The sequence below is a fragment of the Toxotes jaculatrix genome, chromosome 9, assembly GCF_017976425.1.
Source record: "Toxotes jaculatrix isolate fToxJac2 chromosome 9, fToxJac2.pri, whole genome shotgun sequence".
Taxonomy (NCBI): domain Eukaryota; kingdom Metazoa; phylum Chordata; class Actinopteri; family Toxotidae; genus Toxotes; species Toxotes jaculatrix.
In genome coordinates this window covers 1548806-1572359 of record NC_054402.1, presented here as the reverse complement: position 1 = coordinate 1572359, position 23554 = coordinate 1548806, and the positions used below count along the sequence as shown (strand labels likewise).

The following is a 23554-nucleotide window of genomic DNA, read 5'->3' as shown; positions in this document are numbered from 1 at the left end:
ACACACACACACACACACACACACACACACACACACACACACACACACACACACAGAGAGCAGGTGATCCCTCAGCTGCTGCAGAGAGCAGGTAACTCAGGCTTTAAGAAATGATGCTATTAATCTTTAACATCATCAGAGGAGAAGAAATCCACAGCGTCATGTGAGAAGCTGCACTTTGTGCCACAGGAGACGTTAGCAGCAACATGTCCATCAGACGGTGTGTGTTCACACAGGAAAAGGACGACACAGCTGTGTTCCAGGTAAATATCAGACTCAGACACTCAGCTGTTCCTCTGTCTCTCCTGTTTTCTGCCTTTACGACTGATCACACAGTAAACTGTAAACATGCTCTGGTAAGTTTAAGGGTTTCTTGTTTATTTGTTCCAAGAGCTGCACTGTGAACTAATTCACAAACTCCCTCAGTAACACTGAGAACAGTGTCAGACAGGTCGAGATCAGGACTGAAAGGCCAGTGTGTTCTTATTGTTCTGACTTGTCGGGTGCTGCGACCTGTGCGGTAAATCTGAGCAGCTGAAGTTAAATTCACTGTTTGTTTTTCTGTAAAGTGACAGATTCAGTCCGTCCCATCAGTTAAAGGTCAGGCAGAATCACTCAGATGCTTCTTACACTTACAGCTGCATGAACTGATTTTTCTGAACAAGCTGAAACAGCAGCTTCTGACATATTCAGGTTTTAAGAAATTGTTGTGGCAAACATGTTACTTACACATCCAGCAGACATGGGGCAGCATTAGCATCCATTTTCTGTCACCTGATGAATGTAGGGCCTATATTCACTCTTTACCTCCGTTTGGTCTCTGACGGGAAACGTCTCTGTCCCTTCAGCTGCTTTTCTCTCATCGTGTCTCGGGGCTGTTCAGAACATGAGCAGAGTCTTCACACTGTTAACATTAATGCTGTTTGAAACACGACAGTTTCTTTTATTTGGTTGTTACCTGCAGCGTCGCTGTCATTGTGAAACCATCTGTCACACGCTCTCGTCGTTCACTGCACCAGAACCATAAAAACACACATGACTGTTGTTTCCTCTGCAGGTTCAAAATGTTAACCAGGTGGTTAACCTTCACAGCTTTTCTGGCCGGCTCAGCGAATCCACAAAGAGCAGCCACTGGTCCGGGCACTCTGACTGTTGCACCAACCTGCAGGGTCAGAGGTCATCCAGAGGTAGCGCTGACTTTAATCTGTGGAGATGGAAAGAACACAGGTTAGTAAAGAGGATCAATACGAACAGAGAAGACAGAGAGTACATAACTGCAGCAGAAATCACTTCAGGTTTTGAACAATCTTTTGTTTCTATGAAAACCAACAACATACTAACATAACATAACATAACATAACATGTTACCAGATATCAGCATAAAGTATCCAGCAAGAAGCAGAACCAAATGAACTGGTCGTGAACTGTTGCATTTACAGGTCCTTTATTACTTGGTGGTGGTTGTTTTATGAATCACTTTCTTTTTCAGGAGGTTTTATTGTTATTGTCAACAAATTCCATGAAAAGACTGCGGCTGTGTCCAAAATCACTTCCTCATCCCCTCATTTACTGATTCCTATAGTTTATTCCTTTATTGATCCCTCAAACTGAGGAGATGTATCTCTGCATTTTACCCACACCAAGTGAACCAGACACTGGTGGGTGGTGCGTCTCCTTCATCACCACTCATATCCATTGAGCTTGGTGGAGGAATCGAACCGGCGACCCTCCGATCTCCGGACGGTCCAAACTCCGTCTCTCCGTACTTGACGTTCCTACTGACGGCGTGAATCTGTAAATTGACGCAAATGCATAGTTTAATTCTTTAAAACTACACTGTGTGTGTGTGTGTGTGTGTGTGTGTGTGTGTGTGTGTGTGTGTGTGTTTTCACGTTAATAAAGGAACATGTCACCCAGTGTAACCGCGTGGAATTGGCTCAGAGGATTAAGAGACATCAGACTCTGGATAAAAACACATTATCAGTTAATGGGATCAGCTCGTTTTTCATTGAATTTTTTTTTTTACAGTAAGAAAAATATATAAAATCACGAGACGTTTCCTGTAATTTCACATTCTGCATCTGACACACCATTAATATTCAGTACTACACCTGCAGCTCTGTAACGTCTCACCTGTAACTGCTCCTCTCATACGCAGGTGTGGTCCCACACTGGCACACCCCCTTTGGAGACCTCCAGACCCCTGGTTTCCACAGTAATCTGGACCCTGTCTTCATGCACCGCGACGGGAGCCTGGCGGTCCCCAACAGCAGCGGTCTCCACAGCGGCCTGTACTACTGCCTCCTGCAGGACCCAGAGGGAACTACACTGTGGCCGTACGAGCTCCACATTGGCTACAACAATGAAAAGGACCGCGAACACAGTGAACATGAGCGTGGCAGCAGCTGCGGTGCGTTCAGGTTCAGACGGGAAGTTTGGCCTGAGCAGGGGAAGCAGGCAGCTGTCTCAGACGGGCAGTTTGCCGGAGCTGTGGCAGCATCGGTGCTGCTGACGTTTGTGCTGGGCTTCAGCGCTGGAGCTCTGAGCAGAGCTCATGTTCTCAGGTGCGTTCAGGGCCCGTACACACCATCTGACAACAGCTCTGCTCAGTTATTTTGCTAATTTTTGTCAGTGCATGCTCATAACACATTCTCCTGTCAGTGATCCAATTTAAATGAATCTCTCAGGTGTTTAGGAGCTGTCTTCTCAAGGGTACAGTCACCACGACGACAACGAAGCCAAGCTGACACGCCGGACCACGGCTCTGAGGTCGCCATGGCAACCTTGCCGCCCGTATACAACAACCAGGCCTTTGAGATGGGACAGGTGTGGGACAACGTAACCATGGAGACAACAATTTCATCAACAAGCTCATCTCCCCCTGCAAAACCTCAGAGAAGCTTCAGGCACAAACGACAGGAGCTTCAGGAAACCACTGCCTATCTGGAGAGGTGTGACTACATGAGAGAGGAGGAGAGAAGGATGGACAAGGAGGAGGAGGAGGAGGGAGGAAGGAATCTAGAGGAAAAGGATAAAAGGTGTGAAAGAGAGGCAGAGGAGGAGAAGGAAGGAAAGTTCAGTGGTTTCTATATATTAGGAGATGGTGGGAGTCAAACTGAAACAGATGAGGACAAGTACAGTGAGGATGGAGAGGAGGAAGATGGAAGAGAGGGCAGGGAGGAAAAGAGGAAATGGAGACAGGAGGAGGAGGAAGCAGGTCAGCAGGAGAACAGGAGCAGGGAGGATGGAGAGCAGACGAGAGGAAGTGAGGAGGAGGCAGGAAGTAATGAGGAGAAAGGGAGCGATGAGAAGAGGGAAGAGGAGGAAGTCATTTCCAGAGATTCACAGGAATCGTCTACAGAAACAGAAGAGGAAGAGACGGGCAGTAAAAAAGGTGGCATCATAGGAGGAGGAGGAGGGGAAGCATCACACCCCCCACCTTGTCCAGGCCGTCGCAGCCGCATCATTCGCCTTTACCAATATGACGAGGACGGCCAACGATACTGCCACCTTCCAGACCCCCCGGATGATCCAGCCCCCCCCCACAGGCTGAAGCACCGCTCCGCCTCTCTGACGCGCCTCAATGCGATCATGGCTGCTGCCTCAGCAGGACCCCTGGACACGAGAAAGACAGAGGGGGAGAGAGACAATAGGCCACACTTTCACATGGACATATAAGAGACATGACGGGGGGGGTGGACAAAATAATGACAACATTCTGTCAGAGGAGTTTAAAGGGGTTTTCCATCTTCAGCCACAGAACTGAGGGACAGACAAAACATTGTTGGCTTCAGTCTTTTCATTTGGTTTGAACGAGACCATCCTCATTATCCTTTAACACTGTCATATACAATCACTTACCTACAGCTGTGCACAGGGTTTCTGCAGGGTTCACAATCACACTGGGCAAAGCCTGAAAACCTGGAGCAGGAAATTTTTACCTAAAACAGACGAGTTAACTCACAGAAAACCACAAGTCTTAAAAATCAACACGTTGCTCTTTATGAATAAATGATCAATGATCCTGATGCTGCTGACTGAAGCCGCACAAAACAAAAAAGGACTGAACATCCTGATCTCTGAATGACTAACACAGAATCACGGTTTTCATTAAATTAAAATTAAAGTTTTTTTGTCTACATCAACTCTACAAATCGTAGTCGACATAGTGAAGCGATGTGTGGCGGAACAGGACTGAGATCCATGATAGATGATACACAGTACACGTGTGTTTAAAATGCTTTTGGTGAATAAAACCTGAGCGTTGCACCAATTATACAGAAGCAGCTCGTCACGTCTGTTTCCTCTTTATTTACTGTGAAAACATTTATAAACAAGACACAAAATGGGGAAAAAAAATAATTATCAAGAAAACATAAATTCCACATCTTTTCTCTCAGTTCTTTTTTGTTTGTTTTCTTATTTTAGGAACTTCTCCCCACTTTTCTTTTCTCCAAATGAACACTATAAAAAGTCTACTCAGTGAGAGAAAGGCCTCTTGACAACAGTTGGCTGACGATACAGAGACAATCTCTGACGGGATGTGAGTGTACCCAGAGTCCACAGAGATGATTCTGGAGTCCGTGTTTGTGCGTGTTAGTGAGACGTTTTTCCTTTTTCTTAAACGATGAACAGATTCCTGCTGCGTTTGTGGTCTCCCTCTTTCCCCTTTTTGGTGTCGTGACGTCGTCTGCTATGATGCTGAAGCTTTCTGCCATTCCACAAACTCGTCTAGCAGCACTGGCCCTGTACACAAAGCAAGCGAGTGTGAATCAGTGTTTCCTCATCTACAGAATTCTACAGAACACCAAGAAATATCTGGGATTTTTTTCTTGATAAATGACTCAGAAAAATCAACAACTGACTTAACTACTTATTTCAAAGTAAAGAACCCCGAGATATTCACTTTACAAAGAAGAGCATCAGCCTCAGCTGAGACGCTGGAACCTGAAAACACTCAACCGCAAAAAAGATCTGCAGCACAACGGCATCAGAAACATGAAAGGAAGGAGGAAACACAGGCAGCCTGTGCTGACCAATCACAGTTAATGCAGTCCTGACGCGGTGCAGCCATGATGCATGGTTACATTAACGCTGAGGAATAAATCCAGCTGCAGTCACTGAGCAGTGTCACCTGTTTGCCCAGAGGCATGAATTCATTTGCCATTTTCTAATGTGACTAAAGCCTCATGAACTGTCTCCATACTCACACGCTCCATCTTCATCATAGTTACTGAGGTCTGTGTTGATGGTCCTGCTGAACTCCAAAACGTTATACCATTGGTCCTTATTCATCCCCTTGTACTTGGAGTGCTGTGAGAGAGATGGATAAGGGTTAGGGATGGAAGGGGGGGGGGGGGGGGAGAAAATCCAAACCAAGAGCAAAGGGATTTACCTCCAGGAACTGGTGGAAGACTGGGAAGAGAGGCCATGTTCTTCCCAGCAGTAAAGCCAGCATGGATTTAGCCGTGTCCATGTCCAGACTCCTCTGGTCCTTATCCTGATGATGAGACACACAGAGACACTAACAGTTGAATTTCAGCCTCTGTTTGGATCCTGCTGCTGGTCACAGTTCTAGAGCTCTTAGGCAACATTTAATCTGCCTGTGGAAAAGAAGGGTGCACATTTCTGTATTAAAATCTCAGTAAGTAACCTCAGCAGTGCTGGAAAAAGACGAGAGGTTAGGTGTGTTTCAGGGACCAGTGAGACAACAAAATACAATCCAGGCAGTCGAAGTGACGGGCGTCACAGTCATCAGACAGGATTTTCACGCTGTAAAAAGGGTTTGACTGTTGTCTCGAGTAAAGACAACGTGTTCAGGGGGTGTTCAGTTACTCTCGAAACAAACAAACAAACAAAAAGAAGAAAGCAGACTCACTCTGGCGAAGTCAAAGGCGTATCTGTAGATGTTTTTAAAGACCACAGAGTCGTTGAGCTCGCTGCGAAGGTAATCCAGTTTGCTCTGTAACCCCTCCGTGCCGTCACACCTGTGAACAGGTGAAGGACCACGTGTGAAAGACACATACACACAGTGTTCAACAGCTTTTCATACAGGCCTGCAGATAACAGAAGACAGAGAGGTCAGAAGCCTCATCTGTGCTCACTGCGTGTGTGTGTGTGTGTGTGTGTGTGTCTATGTGAGAACCAGTTTAAAGAGTCAGGACAGTTTGGCCTTCAAAGGTCTGTTTGAGGGTTCAGACCTGGTTTTAGGGTTCAGGTTAGAATCAGGGTTAGAGTAAGGGGCTCTGCAATACATTATATCAATGAACGTCTGCCCAAAGATAGAGGTATAAAGGTGTGTGTGTGTGAGAAATATAAACCTGCTTATACCAAGCAGGTGAAGCTCATGCTCAGGAGACAGAAACTAAATGTGAGAGACGAGAAAAGGAGAAAGTCTCATTTCTAACTGAAAATGAAACAAAGGTTTTCTTACTGTAATAACGTCATTCCCCTGAGCCACTCCTCTTTTGTGAAGAACCCCATATTTGCTGCTTCTAGATGCCACGCTAAAACTAACATGATAATCTGTAACAAAGAGAGAGGCAGAGAGTTTAAGCCGTGTTATGGAAGATCTTCAGTCACCACGCTGTTTCCCCAATGCAGTGGAAATAAAGGGAGTTAAAATAAAGGAGTTTAGAACTAAAACTAGTTATGAAAACACACAAGTTATAAAAAATACAAAAATGGCAACAAACACACATTGAAGCACAGTGAGGAGCCTTGGCTGGACAGGGCTGAGAAATAACCTGCTACTTTAATCTGCACACAGAACAGCTTCAAGGGTTTAGTCAGAACTCTAGCAGGTAAATGGCTTATTTATAAATATACTTATGCATATATGGGGTTGGTAACTGATTGCCCAAGGTGTGGCGCTCACATTCTCTGGTTCCACTCCAATGTCTTCACAGAACTTCTCCATGGCCTCTGGACCGACCACCTTGTCGGGGCCGGCGTACTCGTGGAACCAGGCCAGGCACTTCTTACTGGAGAAGGGTTTGTCAGCGCTGATCGGCCTCGCACCACGGATCTGAGGTCGGGTGAAACTGCGAGAAAGTTTTAAAATAAACTCAGCTCAAGAAAACGAGTCGTCACTAACTCAGGTGACACACGTTTAACACAAAAGGTCGATGTTGACATGCTAACAGTTTCATAGTTCTCACATGGAACAACAGTTGAGTCAGGACAGTCTTCAGATGTAAGTAAAAAGACATGGACCATGAACCCACACTCATCTACTCACATTCCCTCAACACACACAAACACACTTTAGGGGAAATGAGAAGGTGAGGGGTTCAGTGTGCACGCTGCCACGTGAAAGACAACCCTGCCAGGCCTTTTTCGGGCAACAGCAGACTCAGCCATTGGCCCTCCTCTCCAGAAAAGAGCCTCTGATCTGAGGTCTGCCCAACATCCCACACAAAACACACCCAGGACCCAGACTGAGTCACACACCGCAAAACAATCTGACTGAGACGCAAAACACAAAAACAATTAAGAGTGAATGATGCAACCACAGAGAGTTACAGTGTGTCTGTTTACCTTGTAATTTTACATTTGTGCTCATTATCATCTGCATCAGGGAGCTTTCTCTTCTTCTTCACAGGCATCACTGAACCTTTAGCAGGCTTCATTAGCTGGACTACACATAGGAGAAGATTTCTTTTTAAATCACATGTTGGCACATAGTGAGATAACACATCCACAAGCCAATAGGGATAGAATAGGGGATAAAATGTAGAAGGTGCAGGTCTTACCTGTGTACTTCTGGCTGCCTTGTCCATTCAAATCTAAAAGATTCTAGAAAAGAAGAAAATTAAATCATCAGGTAAAAAAGTCTCTAAACAACACTGAGATGAAGATATTAGGATAAAGACACTGCACTGCCAAGATCAGCAATATGATCACTGCATAAATGTTGGATTATATTTTTTGTGTCAACTATGTTTAGAAATGGACACAACTACCTATAAGCTCGTCCAGCGTTTCTGATACGGTTCTGATGTCTGACAGGCGGCACAGCTTGTTCCTGTGAGACAAATAACCAACACATGCAACATATCATCGTGCTCTAAATGTCAAGCCAAAGAAGAACATTTACAAACACACAACCCTCAACCCTGACATGACTTACTTTTCAACTTCTCATTAACCTACAGGAAACTTCAGGAAACAGCATCTCATTAAAGGATAACTGTTTTAACCTGGGCCTTATTCTCTCATGTTTTGAGGTCTCGTGGTTGATAGGGACAGAAATTGGGCCACGATGCACTTGTTTTGGTATTTTTATTTGTACTTTTACTTAAGTTAAAGATCTGAGCACTTCCACCACTGAAAGATGCAACCACGTCGCTCAGAGTCACTGTGTGTCTGGTCCAGTCTGTGGGGGGTGAGGGGGGGGGGGGGGGGGGGGGGGTTCTGTACCTGCCTGTGCCCAGAGCCCAATCTTCTCATAATCCGTCCATGAACAGTGAACAGTATAACGCTGAACACGTCTGCAGGGTGTCTGCTATGTTTGTGAGCTCGGACACTGATGACGGTGCTACATTACCGTTAACACTGCTCCGCTGCTGCTAGCTAAACGCGACTAACGGTTAGAGGATGCCTTGTGTTACAAATCGAGGCCAGAACTCGACACTGGATGTCAATTAATCGCCAGAGAAACTTAAATTAGAAGACAGAACACGGATTGTCAGTTTGACACCAGTCTTCGCTGCGGGGACTCTTCTTTTGTTTGTTAGATCTGCGAGTGTTAGAGCTACAATGCTAACGTTAGCTAGCTACACTGCTAACAACACACACGCTCATCACAAATACCTGAACCCAATCCACGCTCCGTTTCAGATACTGCCTGCGTTAATAATCAACACTAGATTAAGTCGTTTAAACTCTTCCAAACACTTACTTTATTCCAGTTTCCCACTCTCCGTCTGTTAAATCAGTTCCACCTGCTTCTCCAACACCGGGGTCTCAGCTATCGCCGGCGTTTCCGGGAAGTGGGCGATACCATCGTTTTATGCGGGTATATTAGGGAAAAAAAACGTTTCCATGCACAGGAAAATGTTTGCATACACGCATTTTTACAAAAGATGAAAACAATATGGAATATCTTGTTTATATAATATGTCTATTATTCTAGCCAGCATTGAATCGTGCGAAGAAAATGGTAAACATGACACCCCCTACCCCCCACCAGACCGGCAAAAGTGAAACGTTCCTTTTCCCCCCTCCTTTTTTCTTTTTAAAGGAACGTCCCGGTGTTTTTGGCTCGCACATGTTGGCTCAGTGGCTGAGCGTGACTGAACCCATCAAACTCATCAGCGTGACACCGGTGCTACCACAGCCTACACGCTCACCGTCTCCTGTCTGTGTTCACGGGTTTATTTATGGCTAACACACCGTTTACTAATACTCAAGTTTACACTCAGTAGTCAGTTTATTAGGAACTCCCAGTTAGAACTAATGCAGTCTATTACAACAGTCCTCTAGTGAATCCTCCTTCATGAAGGTTATAATGTTCAGACTTTATTGAAACTGTTTTTGAACTGCATTGCATCATAAGGATAGGCCACAGGTATTTCTGTTTTTTATTATAAGAATAAATGAATTCCTTTTAGTTTACTGATGTACTTCAGACCAGAATTTGATTTAGCAAAGCTTCTCACTGAATCAAAGCATAAAATCATAATCCAGCCTGCGTTTGTTGTCTGCATCTGCTTCCAGTGACAACAGAGACTCATCAAGAAATGAAAAGAGCAAAGAAAACACACATCTCTGTCTTTACAGTTGGTTTTATTTTGCCAGGAAATAAAACAAGCACAAGCAAAACAATGCAGCACACAAAAGTAACCCCCCCCCCCCCCCACACACACACACACACCCCAAAATTAAAAGTGTAATGTCTTTATTTGATGTGGTGGTAAACATTCTGCTGGTTTACGCTGTGACTGATTGTGTTCAGTTCAACTTTTGTCATCGTGCAAGGCTACAGGTAAGTACCCCGCCCACCCCACACACACACACACACACACACACACACCCCACCCACTGGGTGAGAACAGCGTTTGAAAATAAACCCAAAGCAACCACAGCCCTGTTCACAGGATAAAATCCACATTCAGTTCCAGTCAAAGCAGCTAATACTGATTACTGATTGGACTAAACACAGCACATTCATCTGTTGCTTAACATGGCTTAAAATACAGAATGTGTAATAAGAATGGCAGTAAATAAGAGCAGTACCTGTGTTTAGAACAACAAAAAGTTACAATGGAGGGAGGTGATAAATATTTATTAATTGCAAGGTCATTTCTTTTAGCTGTGCTTCATACTGGTAGATCACACGTTTGTGCTGTAAGTCTATCAAGCTGTGGATAAAAGCATCATTCAGTCTGATGATCAGACTAAAAAATAAAAATTGTGATTTATTGGATTAGTAAATACCTGAAAAAAAACAAAAACAACAACATAAAAACAGTGATCCCAGAACTCACATACATTTCTGTGTTCAGTTTATTCAATCATATGTTTGAGCACAGACTTCATAGTGTTAGTGATGGCACTGAAAACTGCATTATACTGAGAAGTGTTTCTAATATTCAGTCCACCTCATGTGTGTAAATAGGTAGGACAAATAAGAATTGGAATAAGAATTAGAGATTGTGAGATGATGTTCAGAAATAATTTCAAAGCTCGTATTTGTCATTCAACCGGTGAAAAACTTCTGTCGGGGAAACTCAAGTCTGGCAGTCTGACTCCAGTTCAGTGAAGCTGTGCCCAGGCACAGTGGTGGTTTGAGTTCAATACTAACAACAGCATGCTAACATGCTCAGCTGGTTTAGCAGGTATTAACACATGTTCACCATGCTAATAGCTGGGGCAGATGGAGGTGTGATGAGTTTAGCAGCTATTTGGTCATGAACGAAAGTATTGGCCAAATTCAAACCTGGCCAGAGGATCATTGTTATGATAATGTGTGAACCATCGGTGTCTGTAAAAAATAAACGTTTGAAGAGTCTAAATAAAGTTTGTAAAGATGAGGCCACACAAAGGAAAAAAGAATTATTTTTCTGAACATCTGAGGACAGATCCAAAGCAGAAAACACACACACACACACGTAACTCGATAAACAACTGTGCTGAGTTTTTCGGCTTTGAATCTGAACTCAGATCATTTTTTGTACTTTCACATTGTTTTTGTTTCCAGCTGTTTGTATTTGTACTGATTTAAAAGGTTGAATTTCTCCTGCAGAAGTTCACAAGGGCGATACACAAGTATTTCATTATTAATTAAAAAAAGAGCGAGCAGAGGGAAAATGCTCAAAGGGAAAATTTGTTAAAAAAAAAGTGGTTAAAAGAAAAATCCACCCCAAATATTATTGTGTTATTTTATTAATTCCCTCATTTTCCTAGTTTACCTCATATTCTGTAGGAACTGGTCCCTGTGTGACGGTGTGACTCCTCACCCAGCAGCAGGTTCAGTCACTGTTGGGGTGGATTCACTTCACGCTGAACAGAAACCAGAGGCACAAAGTCCTCAGTGGCTAAAATAAACACGTGAATCAGACAGTGCGTATACAAACCAGCATTTAGTTTAATTTATTGGCTAAATGAGTGGAGCTCACTGTGTTAAAGCTGAATGAAGAACTGACATTCAAAATGTTCTAATTCACTGGGACTCAGTGTCCTCCGCTGAGACGAAGGTGTAAAAGGGTGAAAAAAAACGGACAGAGGCGTTTGTTTCATCTCAGGCACAAAGAAAAGAGCTGAACATGTAAATGTGATTATTACCAGCACCCTGGTTCATCAGACAGTGAAAGGCTATTTCAGCATTTTGAGATACTGCAGGTATGAATCGAATCACTGACATGAAGAGTGAATTAGATCGAGCTAAACTTTTTTTTTTTCTGTGATTAAAAGTAAAGTTTAAACAGATTTGTGCTAAATAAATACTGTGGATCTCAGGACTGTGTCAGTGCTATGAACGTACACTAAGAAAACATCTTTCAAAAAGAAAACAAAAACATTTCAGTTGACAGAGTAACATTCTTCATAAATATAGAATAAATATCTTTAAAAAAACCAACCCCACGTGTTCACTGTTGTCTTTCTTCCTCCTCATTTCTCACAGGATTTGATGTTTTAGTTTCACAGAAAATCCAAAACCAGAGCAGAACAACAGACACTCACAGAATAATTTAACCTCAGCAGCACTTTTAGGAGCGAGGGTGACAAAAATCTAGGATTATGTAAACTTGAGCTCGTCCAGAATGCCTGTGGAGTAAACCGCTGTTCTCAGTGATCTCAGTGCAACTGTAGTATTATATGTAGTATTGTTTTGACTCAGCAGCTTTTTTTTTTTCTAACTCACTGTGCTAAAGTTTCTGCAGCTGACCCAGTGTTCACTGACAGCGCAGAACAAGCCCAGGGACCTGCTGTGGAAATTAAACATCTAAGCAGCAGAAAGACGGCAGCAACACAATCCAGCAAGTGTGACATTCAGCACTGCGCCAGTGTGGGTGTGACCATATCAGGTGCTTTAACGTAAAAAACAAACAAACATGTTTTTAAGAGCAATTCAGTCCTTAGAGGACACACAAACGCCACCTGTCAACTCCCTATAACTGCCTCTGAAAAAAAAACATAAAAACACATTTTAATGCTGGAAGTTTGTCTGTGGAGATCTGAACGCCACCAGGCTTTCAACAAAAGCTGTGAGAAACACGATTCAATCTAAGATTCTAAATAAATGAAATGATTTTGTGCTCCCTGCAGCAAAACATCAAGGTGATTTGTCACATGATGAAGTTTTAAACACTGAAGTAAACTTTTCAGAGGACGGAAAACTTCATCAGTTTTATAAAATTAAGTTTGTCCTTCTACACATGTACAGTTTTAAAGTTTAGTAAATGTTAAAGGCCTCATTTTGGGCTAAAACTCTTTTTTAAAGCTTCTATCTTGATTTCACGCTCTCTGCCAGTAACCCATCCTCCATACTGACCTCCGCTGACCCCATGTCCCACGTCAGCTGCCTGACTGAGCCCATTCACAATGTTGTTTCTGTTTCCATCATCATCATCATCATTATTTTTTAATAATTTAAAGACACGTACTGGGCCGGACATTTTACAGTGGACAAATGAAAGTGTCAGTGCTGATGGACAAACGACAGCGTGTCATGGAGACACTGTTCACAGATGAATTCAATCATATTTTCGGACATTTCTGTGCAGCAGTTCCTTGTTAATTATCAGACTAATATCCAGTTCATCAAATTCATACCGAATTTGAACTGAACATTTTGAGCACAAATTCATTCTGAGATCATTTGACCATGAAAAATGTCTGATAAAGTAAAACTGAATGGATATATGATATGTGAGCAAACGGCTGCTTTGTGTTGAAGCAGGCGACCTTTCTGTGTGCTGCGTGTTGAATCTGTGTGAGGGCAACAGCAGCTCGTTCACGTGTGGTTCCCTCTGACTACACTGTGCAAAGGAGGACACTCTCCGTGGATTAAGGAGGTAAAAATTCAGTAATTGAGCTTCGGTCTGGTGTGTGTGTATGAATTTGTGTTTCTATTTTATTCCCACGCTTTATTTTAAAAACTGCACCTGGTCACAATTTTAGTCGTGTCACTTTCTGATGCATTGAGCTGGTACTCAGTCTCACAGGGTTTTACACGCTAAATAAATAGTTCCTCAGTTCGATCATTGTCCCACACAAAAGAGGGGGGGGTGGGGGGGTCATCTGATGACACCCGTCACCTGAAACATGAGCCGGAAAAAGAAATAAATGTATTTAAACGCCTGATCTTCATGTCCCACGTGTTTCTGACAGTGTGACAGATCCTCCACTCAACAAAAAAAAATTATAAATCACAGAGCAGCATGCTGTTGAAAGTGCACACACATACACACATTTAAAAGACCAGATACACACCATGCACCCAAACCCCAAACACACACACACACACACACACGCACACACACACACACACATAATTTGGCAAAATACTCCTTGGTAGTTTGAACTAGTCTCTCCTTCCACGTCGCTCCTCCTCAGTGGCAGCTTTCACTCGTGGCTTTTTGCATTCCCTGTGCAGAAGTGAGACCAATGTAGAATAGAAGGATGCAAAATGGCTGCCACTGCGACGGCAGCTGCCGCATCAGGTGAAAGCAACAGATTGATCTCAGCTTGTATTTGTCCTCCTTTCCCTCCTCACTGCTCCTCCTCTTCTTCTGCAGTCCTTGCTGATGAAAGTAAGGCAGGAAGTATTTATACTTTAATTAGGTCACTGTTTCTTTTCTTCTGAGCTGACGGCAGACGACGCACACTGTTGTCCCTGTACCCTGATCGGACACTGGGGGGCAGCAGAGACAAGCGCAGCCCGAAATGCGCTTGCGCCTTGAAATAACACTCTGATAACACACCAGCGTCTCACAAACACAAAAAAAATCCACATCATTGTTGAAAAGGCCCTTCCTTGTCCTTCAGCACACTCCCTCCTGAACGTCACCCCTTTCCTTTCTCTCACACTCCTTCTCCTCTTGCATGTTTTTAAAGCGCCAGTCACAAGCCAGGAGTAAAAGACACAGCGAGAAAGCACAGCCTCAGCTGCTGCCTAGGCCATGTAGATAAAGGTGTTGATGTCCGCCTCGTCCCTCTTTATGTACTTGTGTTCGATGAGCCACTCGATCTGCTCCTTGATCATCTTCTTCTGCGGCAGAAACATATTCTTCAGGATCTCCACCAGCTCTGTCTGCAGCTGGGCGTTGCTGATCCTCTTCCTCATCTTCATGATCTGTATGATGGCCTCCTGAACGGGGAAAAAAAACATGAACCGCATTTCAACTAAGAAAAGCTGGAGAACAGGAAATGTGAGCGCTGCGGTTTCTTACCTGAGTTCTGAGTATTCTGAGCTGAACAATTCCTTCGTTCTCCTCTTCTCTCATTCGCTCAGTGGTCAACTGCAGCCGACCAATCAGATTGATCTTTCCCCGCTTCTGGACTTTGGAGTTTTTGCTGGGAAAATAACACGCACATGCACAAGGACACAAACAATCAATGTTTGACACCATTTGCCTACATGCATGTACGCAAACACGTCTGAGCCGAACAGAATCATGGGTCAGTGGGAACTTTAAAACCTCCACATTCTTCAGTATCACAAGTATTTTTAGGAGAACAAGTCGTTTGCTACGTATTAAAAATAAAAATAAAATGAGACAGGAAGTATACATGTATATCTTTTTTTCTCATTTCTACAAACACCATAACCTACATGAGGGAGAACTCCTGGTTGACGTAGAAGAGCGTGCTGTCTGTGAAGTCTTTGGGCGAGTTAACCGGAGGGTCATAGGACAACACCTGTCTCTTCAGCTTGGGGAAGGCAACCAGAGACTGAACAGGGAGAAGAGAGAAGAAGAAATCAATCTTAAGCTGTAAAACATCATCAGTACTGAGGTCATAAATACAGCTAGTGTGTATATTCCACTCCTACAGACGCTAACTACCATGAATACAGTCAGCTTACATTAATGAGACCACCATTCACATTGTCTCTGACACAGTGGAACATATTCTGATTATCTGTCTTATAAAATACAAAAAAATAATAATTCATCATGTGTTCTGCAGCTTCTGTTCTGCTCTCGCTGGTGTTTTTATGGATGAAGGGAAGTTTTGATCCTAAAGGTGTCCTGTGTGCTTTTATTTGTACCAAGAGTCCTGCGTACAAATATCAGTGATACTGAAATCTGATGGCTGCCTGTGTGGTACAGGCGTACCACACAGGCATGTGTTTAACCTCAGTAAGTGTTGTAATCCAGTAAAGGTTTCCCATGTCTCACCCAGAGTGTGCGGCGTAGCTCAGCATCAGGCAGCTCTGTGGCCAGTTTGAGGTTCTCAAAGCTGATTCTCTCCCTGGGTCTCTGGTTCCAGGCGAACAACACGGCCAGCTGGAACGTCGTCACCTCCAGGTCGTACTGACCCACCTCGTTTTTAAAGGTGATCTGAGCAGAGGGGAGGAGAAACAAAAAACAACAGTCTGCAATCTTAGTCAACAGACCACTACATGGGAAGAAAGAAACAAGCAGACGTGTAGAAGGCTGTATATTTCCCCCCATGAGATTCTGACTGTTGGCTCCTTATGGCAGCAGGAACCCTACACCATCTACTGTCTACTTCTCTACTCACAATGCCGTTAGACATGAGGTGATGCCAGTGGAGTTTGCGACCACTGTGATTCCTCTTGTAGAAGTCTTCCACCTCAGGGATCAGGTCCTCCAGCTCCGTGGGCAGCGAGACAAAAACCTTCTCGCTGCTTCGTGACCAAGCTCCAGCGTTCAGGATCTTAATGTTCACACTGTCCGCTGCAGAGAAAAAACAGAGAGAAGAGCTTTAAAAAAGGAAAAAGAGAGAAAACCATGCTGCGAGTTGATAAAAAATATGTTTGCATGACTTGTAGTGATGAGGTCAGCTTGCTGTGTGTGTGTGTGTGTGTGTGTGTGTGTGTGTGTGTGTGTGTGTGTGTGTGTGTGTGTGCTGTACCTGGCAGTGCCAGCTTGTTGTGTTTGTGCATCTCTTTGAAGACCTGATTGAGATCCTCTGAGACCTTGATGTCCTGGAACATCCTGGCCAGCTTGTTCACATAATCAGCGGGCATACCTACTTCCTACAACCGCACACAGAGGACAACGAGGCAAAGGAGAAATGAATTCAATGCATGCCTCTTTTCTTTCACCCAGGCCTGACGACAGATTTTCCACAGCACAGGTAAAGAGTTTTCTCATCTCAGCGAACAGACTCCTGTCATCATATCATCACATTTCTTGAAACTGCTTTGCACTAAAATCTCCTGCTGATTCGCTAATGGAACATTTTAAATGTATGATGAAGGTAAGTATGATGTTGGTTGTGTATTGAGTCTCTTATATAACATTGGTGCCACAGATCCCAGACCAGCTCTTGCACTGTGAATTGATTCTCTGTCTGAGTGTCTGACAAAGGATTTTAGAAAAGTGCTACTCACTCTCAGCCACTCCACCATGTTCTCTTCAATCTCGCTGTCTGCTGAAATGTCCAGAATGAGCCGCCTGGTCAGGTGAGCTTTGTGGTAACGCATAAACACGTCTTTATTCTGGACATACTTCAAAACCAAGAGCTGCGAGCAGAGACCAGCACAGAAAAAAGAACAGATCAGTGTCAGAGCAGAGGAAAAAGGGAAGGTGAGAGGGTTTAGCCGTGTTTAGCAAGGACCTGGCTAACTCACCACTTCTTTAAGTTTGAGCTCAATTTCCTCCGAGGTGAGTTTTTTGCTGAGCGGGGTTTTCCTCAGCAGCATGTCGCAGTAGTTTGCCAGCAGCTCTGGACACTTTGACTCCGGCTGAGTCTTCATACCCACACTGGTTGAATGGGGAGACACACACACACACACACGCTTACATACAGACCACAACAGTGTGACTACCTCTGAGCCATTCCACACCTACAAGCATAACACAGACTGTGCAGCCTCACCCTTTCTGTTTCATAGGCAGCTCCAGTTTGAAGATTGTGGCATCATTGACAACAGCTTTGTAAGCCTGCAGGGGACAGGAAACACACAACATGTCAACGTGACCGCCACCACTGCCACAACAGAACACAGCACCAGGGGTGTGTCTAAAGGGGGCATGGGGTGGCACAGGGGTTAGGGTGCCATCAATCTGACAATTCAACAAGTCAACAGCTACTTGATTTGTGATGTGGTGTCGTCACAGTACAATGTGAGAACATAACCATGGGGGGGGGGCAGCGGTGGCAAGGCACTGATCCCCCCAGCTCCCCGGGCACCTTACTAGGTAGCCCCCTGCCCCAGCGTCTCCAGTGCATGTGCCTGCTTGTGTTGTAAAGAACTCAAATCTCTTGAAGGCAGAGAAGATGTATGTATAACATTTAAATTGTTCTCCTTTTCATTTAGCTGGTTATCAAACACGTTTCGGTGCGATCCTTCAGGTAACACAGACCTTATCTCTCGCTGTGAGGAAGCGGGGGTCGTCCTGGAAGGCCTCCTTCACCAGCTTACTGAAGCGGTTAAACAAAGTCAGCAGCTGCTCCACATACTTCTCAGAGTCCTGGACAAACACACACGCACGCACGCGCATGCACACGCACACAAACGCACACACAAACACAAACATGTTTTTACCCTGTAGCACCACCATTTACCTGTTTGTTTACAGTATAAATACCTTAAAGGTTTGGGTTAAATCATGACAACATGTATAAGCTGAACATGAGTCTGAGGAGAGGTGCTAAGCGCGTGCAGTAACATACAGTAGTGATAGTCTCGGCAGCAGCCACCATGTCTGCTAGTCCAGCATTGATGATATGTTCTTCCAGGTCTTTCAGCATTGGCTCAATCCCGCTGGGAACCTTGTCCATCAGCGAAAACATCAGGTGCAGCTCTGCTCCAGGGAGAAGAAACCAGTGTTACACACAGGACGGGAAGCAGACCGGCTGAACCCAAAACAGCAGGCTCCACCAGACTTTGCCTCCATGGCAGGAGACCATACAACACCGGGAGAGGTTCTCTCTGTTTATAAAGTCTGCCTGGCTCATGCAGCACTCACTGTCTGTCTCGTTGCGTTTGATCATCCCTGGACATTCGGCTAAGATGGTCTCTTTGAACAAGGTCACCAGAGCATTCACACAACACTCCATAAGCTGTGGGATACACAGAGAACAGACATCACACAGAGGTCAAACTCGTTTAAAGCTTCATTCACTCGTGTCTATGTTAGAAAAAGAACAAATATTTGCTGATGTATAATTATCAGAGTTTTTAAAGTATGGGTCAGGCTCTGTAATACTGTTCTACATCTATATACTCACTCCATACTTCAGATCCTGACACTTACTGCTTGAACAGAGTTACAGTCTCGACGTGTCTCTAGATATCTAAGTGCTCTCTTCTCCTCTTCCCTCAGCTTTCCATCTGCCTGCAGGGAGACACACACAAACACAAAACACAGATACTAAAAATTAAGGCTATACAAACAATGAACAAAACAATTACAACTCTCTCATAAGCCCAGAGAAGGTTGTAACTCTGGGTATTTCTGTCTATAAAGTTTAGCCGAATCCTATATTACAGTGAAATTCATCTTCATCATCATCTTGCATGTTTGCAGTTACCTATTTACCCCGGCTATCAGGAGTATATATGGCTCCATCCGTCAGTTAAAACCTACATCAAACTACATCTCTTCATCAGATAATTTGTTACTGACATCAATCAAGCCTTTTACTTGTAATAATCCATATTACTGTGGCGTACGTATTTCATGTAGTTCTGGACGCCGTTCTGTTGCAGGTAGGACGGTGCCTGTGTTCTGTAAAACCTCTCTGTTGAGTCCAGGTAGGCTTTCTCAAAGTTATCCCTGTAGATCTGCAGCTTGTCCTCTGGGTTGGAACACAGGTTCACTGGTGTAAGAAAAGGACAGAGAGTGGGACACAAAGTGGTCATTAACTCCAGTGGGTTTTTTTTTTTTTACTGGCCGTCACAGTATTCAGTTCATTTTCTGTTTTTTCTGATATCTCATCCTACTTATAAGTACAGTAGAAACACAGATGGGTTTATTTATTTGGATAAATTTGAAATCACTACTGTATCTCTATTATTTCTGCCTGTGCCATTTTGTCTGTCTCTGTGTGTCTGTGCTCTGCCATGTGTTTATTTCTGCCTGTCTTACCGTACGACTCCCGTACTCCTATAACCAGCTGGGAGTCGAAGGCCTCCCCCAGCCTCTCAGCGTGTACCAGCTTCATGGCGCTGTCCTGCAGGCGGCTTTTAATGTTGGAAAAGATCGACTCGTTCCACGTGTCCAGCATCAGCTGGAAAAATAAGGCAGGGGCAGTAATAAATGCATCAGGTGCACCAGAAATGTCAAACACTAAGTTACCCTCCTTTATCTAAAAACCAAGAAGAGACACCTATCATTTAGGAATGCAATGTTTTCCTCCCAGTGAGCCACATTTCCTCTTCATCTCACAAACTCATTTCTTTATCTTCTCCTGTCTTCTCAATGTGCTTTAGTTTCTTAGGATTTCAGGTCATTTCTACGTGTTGCTTTCTTTGTCTTCTATTCATCTATTCCCCTCCTGCTTCTTTCAACTACTAAGCAAAGTGTTGCTGTCCACACTGCTGTTCTCCTCCGTATCTTGTTATTTCCTCCATCTCTCCATCTTGCTGCTTCTCATCACCTCTCCTCCGACCTCCTCCTTTTATTCTTTGTGCGTGTTGTTGATCACCTTTTCGACTCAGATATCAATATCTCCTCTCACCTTGCGCACGATGCTGTCCTCCATGTTTGTTTTCTTGTTGCTGCCCTGTTTTCCCATCAGCGTGATCTCTAACTGACAGAAGGGTTTAGGCAGGATGTCGCACTGGGTGAAGAACTTCCTCCACTCTACAATGTAAGCCTTTAGCAGCGCTGTGTCGTCCTGGTGGCTCAGAACCCGCTGCCATGGCAACAGATGCAGGCAAAAGTTAGAGGTGATACAGGTCAACCAATAAATATTTATATATAAATACCTATGAACCAAACTGTTCTTTGCAACAAGTGCTCTACATGTTTATCACTTTCAAAAGGAGACATGGTAATGAAAAGCAGCATCCACACAACAAAGCAGTTTTTCCCAAGACTATGGATGTTCTGACAGTTTTATAACACTTTACACACACACACACACACACACACACACACACACACACTACTTACAGCCTGTGCTTGTTTGATGAAGTCTAAGATGTCCTCTTTGAGGGCTTGGTGGATTTTGGCTGGTCCTTTATCGTCCCATAGACAAACAGCATGGACATCTCTGGCAGACAAGAAGGAAATGGGACGTCACTAAAGTTAATTCAAGTTTATTATTATTTGTGAATGACAAAGTGAATCTGCATCCTGCATCAAAACACCAGTGGTTCTAACCCAGTATATATTTTTCTATTCAACAAGGCAGTGAGATCAAGCACTGGAAACGACAAACTTCCATCTCAGACACATCCCACAGCAGGCTCACCTTCAACTTTATGACACTGTGCAGGAATTATATAAAACACAACACCTGCTGGTAAAATCTAAGCCCATCTGTCGCTTAAACAACAAAAGACTGATAACAAATAATGGCAACATAAATAGTATAAAAAATATGAACCTTATCAAAGGATGCATTACAAAAAGGGTCAAATGGGCAACTGCCTAGGAGTTCCAAAAACTGACTCTATATCATCTGGATCTAAACAATTGGATTAATTGAAAATGAACTGGAAATTTACACCGATAAAGTAGAATATCATCTATGACTGGTCCTCCATCCTCTATCTGCCGTCTTGTAGACAGAGTCTGTGTCAAAAGTAAGACATGAGTGGTTTTAGTTTATAGTTGTGGCTCCCTTGTTGTACAGTTGTGTTTTATCAAACTGCTCCAGTTTTTCTGTGTGTCAGTTATTTAACACAGAAAAACTCCAAACTAAGGCAACTGGGATGTGCTGATCCTGCACTGGAGCACTGTCTCAAAGAAAGCAGAGAGAAGGGACAGAGCAGGGAGCATCTCTTACGAGAACAAGTCAAACCACTGTTGCTTGGTGACGGCCTCCTGTCTGAGCAGCTTGAGAACGATGGGTCGCATCAGATCCCACTTGTCCTCAAACTGCAGGGACCCCTTGTTCTGGAGGAGAGAAATGGGATGGGTGGAGTGGGAGGACGACAGGGAACGATGAAAAGCAGCAGTGAGAGCGGAGATGTTGGCAGAGAGAAAGGAGAGAGAATACAAACAGAAATCACCAATACATACATAAAGAATGAAGACAGACCAAGGGCTGCGATTTAAAGACTGATTACATTTTCAAATGTTACTGCCATAGAATAGATTTTTATAGTTTTAAATAATCTTACCTCAGCTAAAGCAAGCTGCTTTTCATATCACAAGTATTATCACGCTTATTAGGTTGTACAAGTCTATCCAGGATTAGCAAACTGGCTAAAGTGGGAGCCTTGCATTGACCGACTGGCTGGGTTACGTGAGGAAAAGAAAAGCAATTACTTTACAATGTCAGCAGGGGCCCAACAACCAATTCTTGGCCTGGGGCCCCTCAGGAAATGAATCAGATCATACTTATTGTGTATCTTATTGTGGACATTTGGGGAATTATGTTCCACACGACACAGGTTTGTAAGGATGGAGGTGAAGGGTCAGAGGGGTTAAAGAGGATCAATGACCCACTGCTGTGTTCTGCATCTACTGTCCACCTCCACGGGATTCCTGTCGTACTCTAACCTGAGCCGAACCTTATCCCAGTCATCTCTCATCATGCTTGACGTGACCCCAGCCTCACCCTAACACGCCCAATCTGCCTGCTCCCGACCCCTGGAATATAATGTTTACTGTCGGTGTGGGCGGATTGTTTTCCAAAGTATCGATACTATCAATACGAAGGCTTGTTTTCAGTATTTATATCCAGGGTCAATAAGATCACACCAAGAAAAAAAAGAGGGTGGGGGACCGAGTTTACCTGAGCGGTCCACAGCGAACTCATTAACAGATGAAGCTTCTCGGGGCCTTCTGGACACAGACGGAGTATTTATCATTTTGAAAGAAAGTTAGCGGGCAAGCATAGGAGCTTTACCGTTAGTGTCGCTGACAGGACAAAGCGGGTCCGGTGTCGGGGTAAATTCTCCCCTCGAACCGGGTCTCCGGTGTTGTGGTTTAGGGCTCGAAACGGAGCGTGTTCGGCTGCGGTTCGCTGTGGCCGCAGTGGCTAACCGGGTGAACGGCCCGGGGTTCGGGTTTGGGTTAAGAATCCGTGGAGGAGACTGGTCGGGTTTGAGAGCTTGTTCGGTTCATTTCGGTGCCTGCGGATTAACCGCTGGGGAAAACGGACACCCGACGGAATTCAACAACGACAACGGTGACAACTGAGACTTCAGAGGCACTTACTTGTGCTTTTATTTCATACATTTACGCTATTAGAACACATATCTGTGTTCCATAGCGGCGAATATATATATATCGACTATAAGAGAGAAAATGTGGGACGGCGAAGAGTTTAAATCTGCACTTAAATTTCAAATATACGAAATATTCAAGTGCTTCTTACCTTTAACAAATTAGACGTCGCCATGTTTCTTCAACTTATCACCTCGCAGAATCTCGCGAGACAGGTGCTCCGGCCGACTCGGGATTAGGTCATAACCATAGACAGTAAAAAAAAAAGCTCACAACATCATCATGTCGCTTAAAAATACAGCAAGTTAAGGTATTCAAGTATTATCCGGAAAACGTACTTAAAATGTTATAAAGAAAAGTACACAAAGAAGAAAAATATCTCTTTTGACCGCGATTATTATCCATCATCATTAGATAATTATTACTGAAGCATTAAAGTCAAAGCACTGTTGTTGTTTCCACTGCATTCCACTGTTCCACTGCTGTAGTTGTTTGAGGAGGAGATGATTCAAACTAACTTCTGTAATACTACAGCTTATCAATATTTCCATTTTCTCATTCAGTCA

General features: G+C 43.9%; 3 protein-coding genes across 3 annotated transcripts; 1 reads left to right on the top strand and 2 right to left on the bottom strand.

The window, feature by feature from the left end:
- Nucleotides 1–57: 57 nt before the first annotated feature.
- LOC121187209 lies at nt 58–3678 on the top strand. The gene is made up of 5 exons (XM_041046370.1): nt 58–263; nt 1058–1227; nt 2159–2564; nt 2688–2953; nt 3125–3678. Exons 2-5 carry the CDS (start codon nt 1065–1067, stop codon nt 3676–3678), a joined length of 1389 nt encoding a protein of 462 aa, XP_040902304.1. The 5' UTR covers nt 58–263; nt 1058–1064.
- Nucleotides 3679–4268: 590 nt separating this feature from the next.
- dcun1d5 (DCN1, defective in cullin neddylation 1, domain containing 5 (S. cerevisiae)) lies at nt 4269–8989 on the bottom strand. Its single transcript, XM_041046284.1, has 10 exons — nt 8903–8989; nt 7965–8026; nt 7755–7797; nt 7540–7639; nt 6878–7043; nt 6434–6525; nt 5879–5987; nt 5396–5500; nt 5211–5313; nt 4269–4746 (listed from the first exon to the last, which is right to left on the bottom strand). The coding sequence occupies exons 4-10, from the start codon at nt 7629–7631 to the stop codon at nt 4694–4696; spliced, it is 720 nt and encodes a 239-aa protein (XP_040902218.1). The 5' UTR covers nt 7632–7639; nt 7755–7797; nt 7965–8026; nt 8903–8989; the 3' UTR covers nt 4269–4693.
- Nucleotides 8990–11030: 2041 nt separating this feature from the next.
- LOC121187043 (cullin-5-like) lies at nt 11031–23401 on the bottom strand. Its single transcript, XM_041046106.1, has 19 exons — nt 23140–23401; nt 21601–21710; nt 20763–20862; nt 20326–20502; nt 19734–19875; nt 19319–19464; nt 18900–18980; nt 18612–18705; nt 18316–18446; nt 18006–18113; nt 17518–17582; nt 17270–17402; nt 17030–17161; nt 16549–16672; nt 16195–16370; nt 15849–16010; nt 15281–15399; nt 14898–15021; nt 11031–14815 (listed from the first exon to the last, which is right to left on the bottom strand). Exons 1-19 carry the CDS (start codon nt 23161–23163, stop codon nt 14621–14623), a joined length of 2343 nt encoding a protein of 780 aa, XP_040902040.1. The 5' UTR covers nt 23164–23401; the 3' UTR covers nt 11031–14620.
- Between the last annotated feature and the right edge of the window lie 153 nt (nt 23402–23554).